Raw genomic sequence first — 12,549 nt, forward strand, 5'->3', positions numbered from 1 at the left:
TATCAGATGCTTCATCATCACTTGGTGCACAATCCAGGAACATGTAGCAAAGGTTAATTCACAATTGAACAAGAAGAATATTGATGCAAAAATTAAAAGAGAACAAAACCAAGAATTATGCATTCACTTAAAAGCAAAAACTGAACAAGAAAGAAGGAAAAGAAGAAAACAAAGTAGTAGTGTTTACATTTATGTGGCTTCGTGATAATCCATAAAAAGTAAGAAGAAAAGGGCTGCTTGATAACCTCACTGGATAGCTAACTAGTTCAATCTGCATCTCTGAAGGATAGCAGTCCTGAGCACCTCGTCGCTTATAAATCCAGTAGGAACTCTAACAACAACATCTTGAAGCACTAGCTCCTTCACGTTTGATATACTGGCATGGTGAACATGAAGCTCCAGGTCTCTAAGAGCATCCATCAATCTTGCGGCTGGGTAATTGACATCAGGACATTGAACTCGGATCATGGCTTCTGATCCAACAATCTTTACATCAACTTCAATTGTCTTAGGCCCATAACTAGGAGATGGCCTTGTATTTTCAAATGTAGATGTTGTGATTTGATTATCAAAAACATTTATCGCGTTCAACTTGGATTTTTGTGATTGTACTCGGAGTTTGGCCTCCAATTCTTCAACCTTGGATCTGAGCTCCTTGATATAAGCTACGGCATCCGAAAGCAAAGATGCTTTGTCCATCTTGGACACGTTAGGAACCACAGATCGAAGTGCATAGAATCGATGATTCAGTCTCTCACGCCGCTGCCTCTCTGCTTCCACGTGGTTTAAAGGGGAATCTTTTCCACTCCCTGGCTTTCTGCCTCTCTTCGACCGGACATTAAACTCCTTGTCCGCAGAGGCAAAATTGCCATCAGAATCAGGACCGGAGTCTGATGACGAGCGGCCTAAACCGGTAGTTTCTTTCTTGGCCTCGCCTTGTTGCTTTTCTTCAAGAATCCACTCCTTTTGGTCACCTGATACCATTCCGAAATCAAGAAAAGGAACACTTTTGGTTGAAATTTGGAACTTAGATTCATTGCTAGGCTGTTTTGAACCCAGACAGTTAATCTCAGAATCGAAAATTGATTTTGCAAGTTGCACCATGCCCCAGTCTTCTTTGATCATTTCTGAAGATCCCAATTCAACTACCCCGAAGGAAGTCGAAAGACAGACTAAAGTCTGAAACCCCCGCATACGAGCATCTCTAACTCGCTCACATTCGTACAATTGGAACTCCTCCTCTCCACTCAACCAAATGTAGGAGCCTGAGCCGAACGCCCTCCCAAGAATGCCATCTCCTATAGCGAAGGATCGGGTTATAGATACGGTGTAATACCACTCGTAGTCAGTGACGTCAACGTCCACCATTCTATCCAAGTCCATCTCTTCACTGAAAAGAGCTTGCATCTCTTTGTTCGACCTTTTTCTCTCCAAATTGGACACTAATTTGGGTTGGCTTATTAGCTTGTTGCAGGATTCGCCTGAAAAGTTCCTCGTCCCACGAAAATAGCCATCACCCCATGATAAAACAAGGTGTCCATGAGCATCCCTGGAAGCTTGCCAGAAAATGGAGTATACCCACCATTCAGGCCTGCTTTGGACGATGAATTGCAGGCGTTGTTGCAGCGTTGGTGAGGCATCTTGACCAAAGGTAATGAGAGAAGATGAAGAAGAGGAAGACATGATACTCCTTGATCCAAGGCTTTCTTTCCACTCTTCCTTTAAACTTTTTTTCTGTTAGACGTTCGAGCGTAAGGGAGACTTAATAAAAATTCAAAGGTTTTCAAAGCGATAAAGAAACCAAAGAGGGATCGGGAGAGGAAAGCATAGAAAGGGAAAAAGGTGGGAGCAGCAAAGCATTAGCTAGCAGCAGGGGCCAGGCAGCAGCAAAAAGAGGAAAACGAGTGATGCAGGCTGTTCGGAGAAAACAAGAAATTCCTGGGCATTAAAGGGCTATCTATCAGGGTACTATTGTGTTTGTCACAATCTGGACACCACTATCACGTGCTAATCCTATTCTATGTTCAACATCTGATTTTGATGTGCATCGACTCTATTCGATGTGAGGTTCAAGGTTCCGTTGGGCTACTGGGCTGTCACTCCTCGACTCGCCTTTCCCAATTCACTTCTTCTGGACGTTTTCGTGATCATCTTTTATTCGTCCTTTTCTATTTTTTTCCTTGAGTTTTTTATTTTATTTTACTTTTTTTTTCCAGAAACAGAAATACAGTATTTTAGAAATTAAGGTTATGAGTTTTAACTTTATTACGATACTACCCAATCTTAGCTTCTTAAGTACTTGACTAATCATCAGACCCTTAATCCTAACTACTAATTAACTACCCTACCTTTACATATCATTTAAAAATCATGTATTAAATCACTGAAAGAACTGTTTAAGCGTCACCAAGCTTGCATCACAAAAGCTTCCGTACATGAAGAATATGTAGGATGTTTCAAAGAAAGTTCAAAATCAGTAGCAAGGTTTAATTTCCAGCTTCATGTATCAGATTGCTTTTGCCATTCGGAACAAATGCAACTTTTAAGTATTAATAAAATTAAAAATGGTATTAATCTAATTATATGAGCAAAACAATTTAAATTGTACTAATTATTATTAACTATTTAGTGGCTCCCATCATATATTATTAAATTTTTTAAAATATTTTACAAGAGACTAAAAACGTCGATGACATTTATGGTGAATTTCAATATGAAATAATGAGTGTGTTTATTTTAATGATAATTGATATATTTAGAAATATAATTTCATAATTTCGTTCTAGGTATGTTTAACTCAGTTAAAAATTAAGATCTTGATATGTTACACAATATTGTTACACTTCATGTTTGACTATTTGAATTTATTTAATGGTCATGCTTTAATCCACATTATTATACACAATCTTTCCATTTGTTTTATGAGTGTTATTATTGTTAACATTCTTCGTTTTGATTGAAATTATTGTAACATATATTTAATTTTCCTTTCTATGTTACAGTTACTATGATTAAAGGAAAACATACCAAACCAAAAGAAAAATCCAAAGTTGTGTTAAGGTCTCTGCATCTGCTTGCAGAGGCTGCAATTTCGGCCGATCAATCAACTCAACCTCGGCCATGTCTGAATTTGGACACTAATCCGCTTATGGATGCATCCTGATTGATTAATCTATCCACTCGATCATGGGTGCATCTAGCTAATAATTTGTCTGCGGAGGCACCTTTTTTCATTGATCCATCCCCTACGGCGCTCCCTTCCGTCACTAATCCACTTACAGGTAGTGGAGATGGTTCGTCTACTGGGCAGCGGACTAGAGCGTCTAGTATAGGTTTATCGATGTCAATTGATTCGGACCAGAGATTGCGTTTGACTACTCTTACAGAGATATGCTAATTCATTAATAATGTGCTAACTCAATTAGTTATATATTTTAGTATCTAATGATTTGTATTATGTTACATTACTTGCTTAGAATCAAGAGTGATCTCGACAATTAAAAAAAAAAAAATCAGAAGTCATTCAAGCGCTTTGTGGTCCATGCAGAGGAAAGTTTTATACGGTCTTCAATGGAGACTTTAGTAGTGTAAAAAATTTATAAAAGATATGCAAGTATCGGTTAAAAGACATTATAATATCTTTCTTTGATGAAAATTTAAGAAGCATTTTGCCAAAAAAAATTATTTTTTTAATAAATATCGTGTAATATATTATAGTTTATTATTTAAGAATCACACAAGTTAAGTAAAGAAAGCGCTATTACTCAACTAATGAAAATATATTTATCCACTTGCGGCACAAATTACATGTGGGTTATTTAAAGTTGTAAAGCATGCTTGATTTATTATTGTTTGTTAAATCTCATTAAATAAGTAATAGCTGAGTTATAAAGTTGTAGGTAACAACATTTATACAAAAAAAAAAAAAACCATCAAAGTGATGCATCATTTTTGGGGAAAACATAAGAAATAAGTCTAAAAATAGAAAGAGGATATTAACACGAAATTTCCTCCAAAAATATTTATTATCATATGCAATCGGTTTTCAAGTAAATATCATCATGAAAAACGTGAGTAAGTTATAGTATGATCTTGAATCTGTGTTTGACTCATACTAGATCACTAGAAGCCAGATTTACCAAATGTTCCTTTGAAATTTCGGGAAGATACATTGATTTTGCAACAAATGAACGTAACCCTGCACCCATGAAAGGCACACAAATTAATGAGTAGTTGGGCCCTTGGTGTTAGCTCATCGTTTGAGTAACATATTTCAAATACATTGATTCTTGATGTTAAATCCTGCCAACCAGAAAACAGGATTGGGGAAATGGAAGCGGGGTTCAGCACAGGAAGGATAGCACATGAAACACGCCCTAGCTACTATGTTTGTGTGTGTGTGTGTTTTTTTTGAGAGAGACGGCTGGGAGAGTAATAACTTTGACCACTGATCTCTTCCACTCTCTCCTTGAAGCCTTGTTTAGTCTTGAATCACGTTCATGAATAGACAGGGGACCATATGCCAACATTATCGCTTTGTACCCCCTTGAAGGATAAATCGTCGCGTTCAGATGTAAACAGATATACATAGTTTAATACATCTTATTTGATTAACTTATTTGAATCAATCAATCGCTTTCTCTCTTTCGCTCCTGGGATTCAATGATTTAGGGAACTTTAATTATTTTTAATATGAGATATTATTTAATACATTTCTTATGATTTAAGTACTTTATAATTACCAAAAATCTACTTAGAATTACGAAGAAAATATTCATTCGATCTTGTAATATTAATTATTAATCCTACAATGTATAAATCATCACTCATTCCTTTGCTCTACAATACAAAAGTTTTGATGCGCCGTATGCATACGAAGTTAGGCTGACTATCTGAGGAAAAAATTCATCTGTCTTGCTGACTATCCATTTGTGACATGACTAGCATATCGTTAACGATTTTCAAATTCAAATGTAAAAGTGAGTCCAAAGATGAACAAGCCTGCACAAATTATTGTACTTGTTGTCCTTATTTAACCAATTGAATAAGCCGTTCAAACACTCTATTGAATATTTCAGAAGAACTGTTATGGCGGTTAAATTTCCAAAACTTGTGGACTATTCCTCAAGGTTAAAGATATCATCATGGGTTATATATATCTAACCTAATACATCAATGATAAAATCTAAGTTTGCTGCGTGTAACTAAACTTGTAAAAATTAATTCTTCTCAAGAACAGAGGGGAAAAATATAGTTGAACACATCGGAGTAGAGAATTACAAAATGGCGTGGTCGGAGACGAGACGTGCGTGCGCTAATGGTCGTCGTTGACAAACTGCAGTTCCCAACTTGTGCAATGGGGGAATTATATGTATCCCATTGTCAAAAATAACATAATTGGTACGGAAACGTTTTGCTAAGGGGCTTGAAAATTGAAGCATTTTGTTTTCAGATGTGGGCGGTCTAAGATTCTATTTCCCAAACATCTTGTTCACGTGGAGACCACCGAAATTAATGTACCACAAAACTTTAGAGGGGCGTGATCTCCCCATGTTCCTCGTCTTCAACCTCCCTTGTATCATAGCATTATTCAACGAACACACAATGACAAGACATTTGCCATTATCAAAATAGTTTGTTAGTGTATGTGGCAATGACTCATGTAGTAATTGTCTCAATGATACGACTTTATAAATATTGGAAACCAATTATTTCATTTCAACTTGTTTTCATTTCTGTTCACTATTTTCTTCTTTTTTATATATATTAAAAAAAGTAAACCATTACTTTAGTTATAACTTTATATTCTATGCCTCAATAATTTTTTCAAGAGATCATCTAGAAGATTGAGCTTTATTCTTTGGGAAAAACTCGTATTTCTAATATGGAATCAATTGTTAGGGTTAGGGTTGAGTTGGCAACGTAGCACGATGTGCTCCTCTGCTTCAATCGTCTGTGACTTGAATTATGGTTTATGTACTAAGATTCCCTTAACAAATTGAGATTTAATTCTATGACTTGTGAGTCTAATAATTACTTGTAGTATGTATGTGTTAATTGGTTGTGTGGGTTTTCTTTACTCCTAGAAAAGGAAAAGGAAAAGCTGTCATTTCGAAAGAAAGCTTCGTCTTGTATTCCTCTTTATACGAAAGAAACAAGTACTCTAATTCTTTTATGGTAACATATGAACCTTGGTGGAAAATTCCAAGATGTAAGGTTCCCGTTCTGGGCAAATTCATGCGCAACTTGCACTCTCTGTAATCAAATCAATTAATTGCTTGCAACACAAATAATTGAAAGTTTGAAACGAATTCTCCCCATCTTTCTCTCCAATCATTCCTGTATCGAAACTGAAATATCATAGCAACCTCCAAATAGTACACAATTGCAATTACTATGTGATATTGAATTCAAAGGTCAGAATTAATGAAAGTGGTGTATATCCATATTTCCAGAAATTAATCTAGTTAGGCAGGTAGAAGTTATTGTGTTACATCCCGGAGATTTATTTGACAAATAGATGGACCTAGAAAAACAAAGCAAGGAAAACGTCACCGCTAATGCTTGCTACGTGCTACTTGCTACCCTTCAAATTCATTTAAATTTGTTGGTAATTGCTGGCGTTTAAAGTCCACTTAAAGTTACTTTAAATTAACGCCGGGGTGGCAACAAAAACAGGGGTATATAGCCACCCTTTCCAAACTAATGGCTCTTCCTTAATTACAAGTCAAACTCCCAAGTATAAAAGAAAAGGGCATGTTCATGAACTATTATCTTTTACAAAAAAACAAAAAACAAAAGAGAGTAGAATACTGTCAAATATCGGGGTTAACAGCACATCAAATATCCAGTTTTAGCAGGGGGAAAAGGGAGATGAATGATGAGTAACGTGCGGTGAATGTGGGAGCAGATAAAGTTTGGTTGTAAACTTTGTGGGGTTTTTGTTTTTCCAGATGCAGATGGACGTTCGACCTCGTTGTCCTTTAAAAGAAAGCAAGAGGCAAAGGTGGGTCCCGAGGCAAAGAGGCCACGGACGTTTGACATAGAAAGGGAGAGAGAAGGAGGAAGCAGCAGAGAAATTAGCACATGAAATATGTGGGCGGCGCCCGTGCCTGGGAACAATGAAATGAACCACCATATAGTTACGGTCCCTTTCTATCATCGGCATCATATTTTTGTCACACCTTCGCGCATTTGTCAAACGGGAGATGTACAAAGAACCATAATAATGATTTTGATGATATACATAACTTTGTTAAATCAATTTGTTTGTACTATCATGTAGTGGGCGAATAATTCAACCGGTTATTTTTATGCAATATTGTCACCCAATGATTTTTTGTTATTATTAAAATAATAAAAATATGAAATATATAGAAAATGTAAACATAGAATCTATTACAAAAATGACAGTTTTGAAACAATATATTTTTATAAGATGGATGTTTAGATTCAACCGAAAGAGCTTAGTAAACGAAAGATTTTATGAAATTGTTATTGTACGTTAACACCGTTTTTATTTAAATCATATCACAAAATCATAATAAAATCATTAATATATAATATAATATTATAAAGTAACAATTTCATATGATTATTTTTATATTTGATAATTAATGATGACACAATCAACTAACTAAAATTGTGATTATTTGCTATTTGAAAGTTAAGCACAATGACCAATAACAGTAGGTGCATGAGTTAAGTTTCAGGTTTGATCCTTTAGATACCTTTCTTATCTTAGGCAAATTAAAGTTCCAAGTTTAAGTGACTTGCGTTAAGGTGATCCATATGAACTTCACATCAATCAAGATTTAACTCTTTTTTTTTTTATTATTATTGAGATCAAGATTTAACTCTTGCAAAATTACAGCCAACCCGAAAAGAAAAAAGTATTGTAAAAGTAATTAAGAAATTGGAAGCTAGTAATTCTTTAAGGGGAGCTTCTTCCAATTCCCTAATTAAATCACGACATAAATAATTATGTGGGGGTATTGATGAGATAATTGGGAGACACCCGGTTTCCCCTGAGGGAAGGAGAGAAAATTCATGTTCTAGAAAAGGGTAGGAGAATGGAGATCCCCATTTTTATTTTCATTTTTAATTTTTGGTCGGTTATGGGAAAAGACGAGAAAAGAACAACAAAAGAGAAAAGAAAAGGAAACAAGCAGAGGCTTTTCCACACAGTAGACACGACCATATCATTTTATGTTCAAACAAGGAGGCAAAGCCAAAAGAAATTGATGCCGGCGGAAGGGAAAGCCAGATTTCTTGTCAATAGCAAAGATTTGCCGCTATGAGAAAAACAGAAGTCTCAAAAAAAAAAAAAAGCAACACAGGCCGTGTCCGATGGCCTATGCCTTTGTTTTTGCCCTTAAGCGTGACAAGGTTGACCCAAGTGTTTCTGACCTACTATGATCCACGCATGTGACCGTGACTTTACGAGTATGAAATCAAAGATTTCAACTTCCTAGAAGTTAGGAGTTCTTTTTTCTTTTATTAGATTTGGAATAAAGAATTTGAATCTTGCCCTGGAAATTAGGGATCATTTACTAATTAATTAATCAAATGCTCTAATGTGTCTTAAAAGTTAAGAGTTGAGCCTGTAACACTTCTAATTATTGAAGAGAGGTTAAAGTCTCATCCCTACTTATCTTCTCTTATGAATTACATGCCCTTATGAATTCTTTTTATAGAAAACATGGTTTTATGGTTGGAGGAAGAAAAACGCTGATAATCAATTTTCCGGATAGTATTAGGCCCTTATCAGAGATATCCAACATCGGGGCATGGCCCAAATTTCGGCAGAGAGAGATAAGCTTCGATCATAGCGGGACCCATCCTGAAATTGAACATTCCAGGGCCTGGTCCATTTAAACATTAAGATGGATTCAATTTAAGGCCCATCAAGCAGCACTGATGGATTTATTAGGCTGCGTTGTCAGTCTGATGCATGGTCCATGGATAACATACATGCATTGAAGAATTGGGAGAATCAAATTTGCAGGTTTGAATTCCACACTTGACTTTGCATTAATAATATACCCAAATTATTTATATAAATAAGAAGAACACAGCGTTACATTCTTCATCTAATGGCTCATTCATCTTACATTTAAACCAAAGAAAGATACTACTAATTGTAGCTCTTAATTAGGACGACTGCTTGATATGGACCCACGTCCCTTTGCTGGGAATACCTTCATGCACCAAAAATAACTGGTAATACCCTGGCGGCGCCAGTGCCGCTGTTTCAGGCGCATAGCCCTTCACCAAATAGTTACCGGAAGGAGTCTTCTTCACTCCCTCATCCAATGCCAGCACTAGCAACCTTTGGTTCATCGCAATTGAATGTGTGGTAAAAGATGGAGCCACCATTGTAACATAAACATCTCCCTGATTAACATTCCCCTCCAATGTGAACTCCAGAGAAACCTTCTGCTTATAACCAAGTTTCAACCCAGGCCTTACGGCAAGGATCGATGGCCGAGGCTTTGTTGAGCTCAAATATGGAGGATAAAATGCTTCAAGGCTAAGTTCTGTTGGATAAAGGGCAGAGAAGTTGTAATTCATATTCGGATTGCTGCCACCGACTAAAACTCGACCGTCTGAAAGCAACTGAGCAGTTGAATGATAAAGTCTGGGAATCATAGAAGGGCTTAATACCTCAAATCTGGTGTTTTTGTCACTGCTTGGATTGTCCCCAGGGCGGTATAACACTGGGTTCAGGACAGGCTTTCGTGCAACACCCCAACCAGCACTGCCTTTGGCCGCACCATTTATGATAAGCACATCTCCTGTTGGCAACATGATCATGTCGCCCATCACTCTGTTGATTGGCATTTCCTCCATTTCCCATTCCGGGGATGCGGCTGTAATTATCAACCGGCCACAAGATCTTGATGCTGGGACAAAGATTCCGATATTAGCCTTTTCGTTTGAGTCCGGGGGTGTCCCACCGCAGATTAAGACCTCAGCATCCGGGGTACTAGTGTTGTTTTCGTTGTCGGTGCTTAAGAGTTTCAAAGGGAGAAGAACAGAGGAACCTGTGCTGGGATAATTGTGAGAAAAGCCACCAGGCATGACAGGATAAGTTCTAATCACCTTGTTGTTCACATAATCGAGTAGAATTCCTCGGTCATTGGCAAAAACAAACAGATTTCCGTCAGTTGAGAGATGTAGAAAGGGGTAGAGGTTGTTGGAGACCAGGGGTGAATATCTTGTTTCTTTTAGGAATGGAAGTTGGTATAGTCGTTGATCAGAACTGGAAGCTTTAGGAATAAATTCATATGTGAACTGGTATCTCCCACCGACGACAATGATCTTCCCATCTGGTAAAATTTGATTAGAAGCATACCATCTTGGTGAAAGAAGACCATTTTGATCCTCTTCCCAGTCGCAATCCATGCATGGCTTGAAGTACCGGACAACTTTTTCTCCAAGTCTGTAACCACCACTTTGTACTAAAGTACCATCCTGTGACAACGCACCAGAAGAACACCATGTATCTGACAATATAGTGAGTGGCCTAACAGCGCGGGTTGCTGGATCAAACTCTACAGAATGCGCAAAGCAGTCCGAAGATTGCAAGTCCTTCATGCACTTTCCTTGCGGAAGAGTAATGTTGGAAGGACCGAAATCCGTTCTGTCAAAAGTGACGATTCGCTCATTTGGCAGCAATGCCATGTGCATTGCTGAAATTCCGATGCTTCTCTTCAACAGTTTCCATTTTCCTTGGTAAGTTTGGGCGCCGAGTGCCAGATTGAAGAGTGCTGACGAGTAACTTACCAGGAGTAGGAATACCAAGATTTTAGGCTCCATTGCTGCTTTGCTCATTGCAAATATAGTGCTATTCGAAAGCATATAAACTATGAGGAACCGACATCAATTGCTCGAGTACTGTTTTGCATGTTATATGCACACAGAAAAGAGAAGTCAATGACAGGAAAACTCTTTTTTGGTCATGTGGCCTTTTCCTGCAGTTTCTTTAGCCCATACACCAGATAATTTAACATTCAATCTGGCTTCTAATTGGTTATGTTGAGCCACGGGACCATGAAAAGACTACATCTTAGCTGTACCACAATGCTCATGGTCAGTTTGGATCACTCTAAAACACTTCAAGGGTAGTAAATGCATGAACTACCAAAGTTTGCTGTTTTAAAGAAGCATTTATGTCTTTATGTAAATCAGTAAATCTGCTTGTAACTTCGTACTCTTTCGAAAGCTGGTAAATCTGAAATGTCTCTCTTGAAAAAAAATAGAAAAAAGTTACTACAAGGTACTTGGACAATTTCTAACCATCTACCTTTTGGGATGGTTGGCGCAGCATTATAGGTAAAGATGATGGGGTATGCACAGGTTAATAGCAAGGGACCGCTTACTGGCGACGATGATGGTGAAGATAATGCCAATGGTGACGCAAGAATATCATTAGCACAAATTAATAATCTGATGCCAAAGTCACCGATCAATTAGCTTAGAATATGAATACCCCCCATTTCCATGTATACCTGTTTCAGTTATTGGCAGGAATGGTCGATAAACCTGCTAGTTAAACTATGCAAACACAAATGCATAAAGCACATCTTAGTTTTCAGTCTCTTTCTCTGTGGTATAAATGTTTACAAAAACTCCCACCAAATCGTTTTGTTTCAGTAGAACACAGGGGGGGGGGGAAGGGATTGCAATTGTTAATTAAGGACATTAAACAATGGGTTGACATCAATACTAACCTATCTTGGAAATAGACAAAACTCTTAAAAGAAGCTTAAATCAATTGACAGTGCCAACCGCCATCTATTTACAAACTTTTGTAATTATTCCACCATAGATTGAAAGAAGTGTGGTATAATCATTATGACTACGGTAGGGATGGATATTCATGCTTCTAATAGTTACATTGGGATTGTGGACCCACAAGAAGATTCAACTTTTTACCCCCAAAAGAGAAATAAAAGGAGACCTTTATGAATTGTCGGTCGAGAAAGCGGTTTGGTTTAAATCAACATTTTCTTTTTATATTTAGAATGAAGTGAAGTGGTAACTGATAAGTGTGACATCCTAATTCCCAACTTTAAATTTTAATTAAATACTCTCTCTTTTCTCAAGAAGTAGTATTTGCAACAATTACTTTTACTGTGAAAAAAGTAATGTGCAACGGTTATTGCAATAAAAATTTTTTGCTACAGTATTAAAATTACTCAAAATAATTTTTGTTGCTAAATATATATGAAACTGCTACACAGTGTGTCTTCATTAGTTTGGGTTTTGTTTGCTCAAAATGCAGTGTTTTTCTTCAAACAACTTCCATCTCCCAGCAGCAGGCTGATTTTGGGCAGCTTTTGCTTCCATATTTGTCTAGATATCAAAGAGAAGTGTGGTTTTTGCTGTGCAGCTGCCAATGGCACGCTTCCTAAATTGGAGTTGGAATCTTTATCTCTTGGTAATGTAAAGTGGCAAATTCTGTCCATATGTCCGAAATTATGGACCAAGCATTTGCATTTGAAGGGAACTTGAGTTGGTTCGCTAGTGGCTGCTGGCTTTGCT

The 12,549-nt window shown here is 37.1% G+C and overlaps 2 protein-coding genes across 2 annotated transcripts; both read right to left on the reverse strand.

Moving 5' to 3' along the window:
* On the reverse strand, nt 93-1,917 carry LOC18605970 (transcription factor MYC3). Its single transcript, XM_018116871.1, has one exon. The coding sequence runs from the start codon at nt 1,681-1,683 to the stop codon at nt 262-264; it is 1,422 nt and encodes a 473-aa protein (XP_017972360.1). The 5' UTR covers nt 1,684-1,917; the 3' UTR covers nt 93-261.
* LOC18605972 (aldehyde oxidase GLOX) lies at nt 9,034-10,995 on the reverse strand. The gene has a single exon (XM_018116841.1). The coding sequence runs from the start codon at nt 10,861-10,863 to the stop codon at nt 9,154-9,156; it is 1,710 nt and encodes a 569-aa protein (XP_017972330.1). The 5' UTR covers nt 10,864-10,995; the 3' UTR covers nt 9,034-9,153.

The sequence above is a fragment of the Theobroma cacao genome, chromosome 3 (genome assembly GCF_000208745.1).
Source record: "Theobroma cacao cultivar B97-61/B2 chromosome 3, Criollo_cocoa_genome_V2, whole genome shotgun sequence".
Classification (NCBI taxonomy): domain Eukaryota; kingdom Viridiplantae; phylum Streptophyta; class Magnoliopsida; order Malvales; family Malvaceae; genus Theobroma; species Theobroma cacao.

Bases quoted from the DNA above. Each gene is read 5' to 3' on its own strand.
- LOC18605972 (XM_018116841.1), bottom strand. From the start codon at position 10,863: ATGCTTTCGAATAGCACTATATTTGCAATGAGCAAAGCAGCAATGGAG.
- LOC18605970 (XM_018116871.1), bottom strand. From the start codon at position 1,683: ATGTCTTCCTCTTCTTCATCTTCTCTCATTACCTTTGGTCAAGATGCC.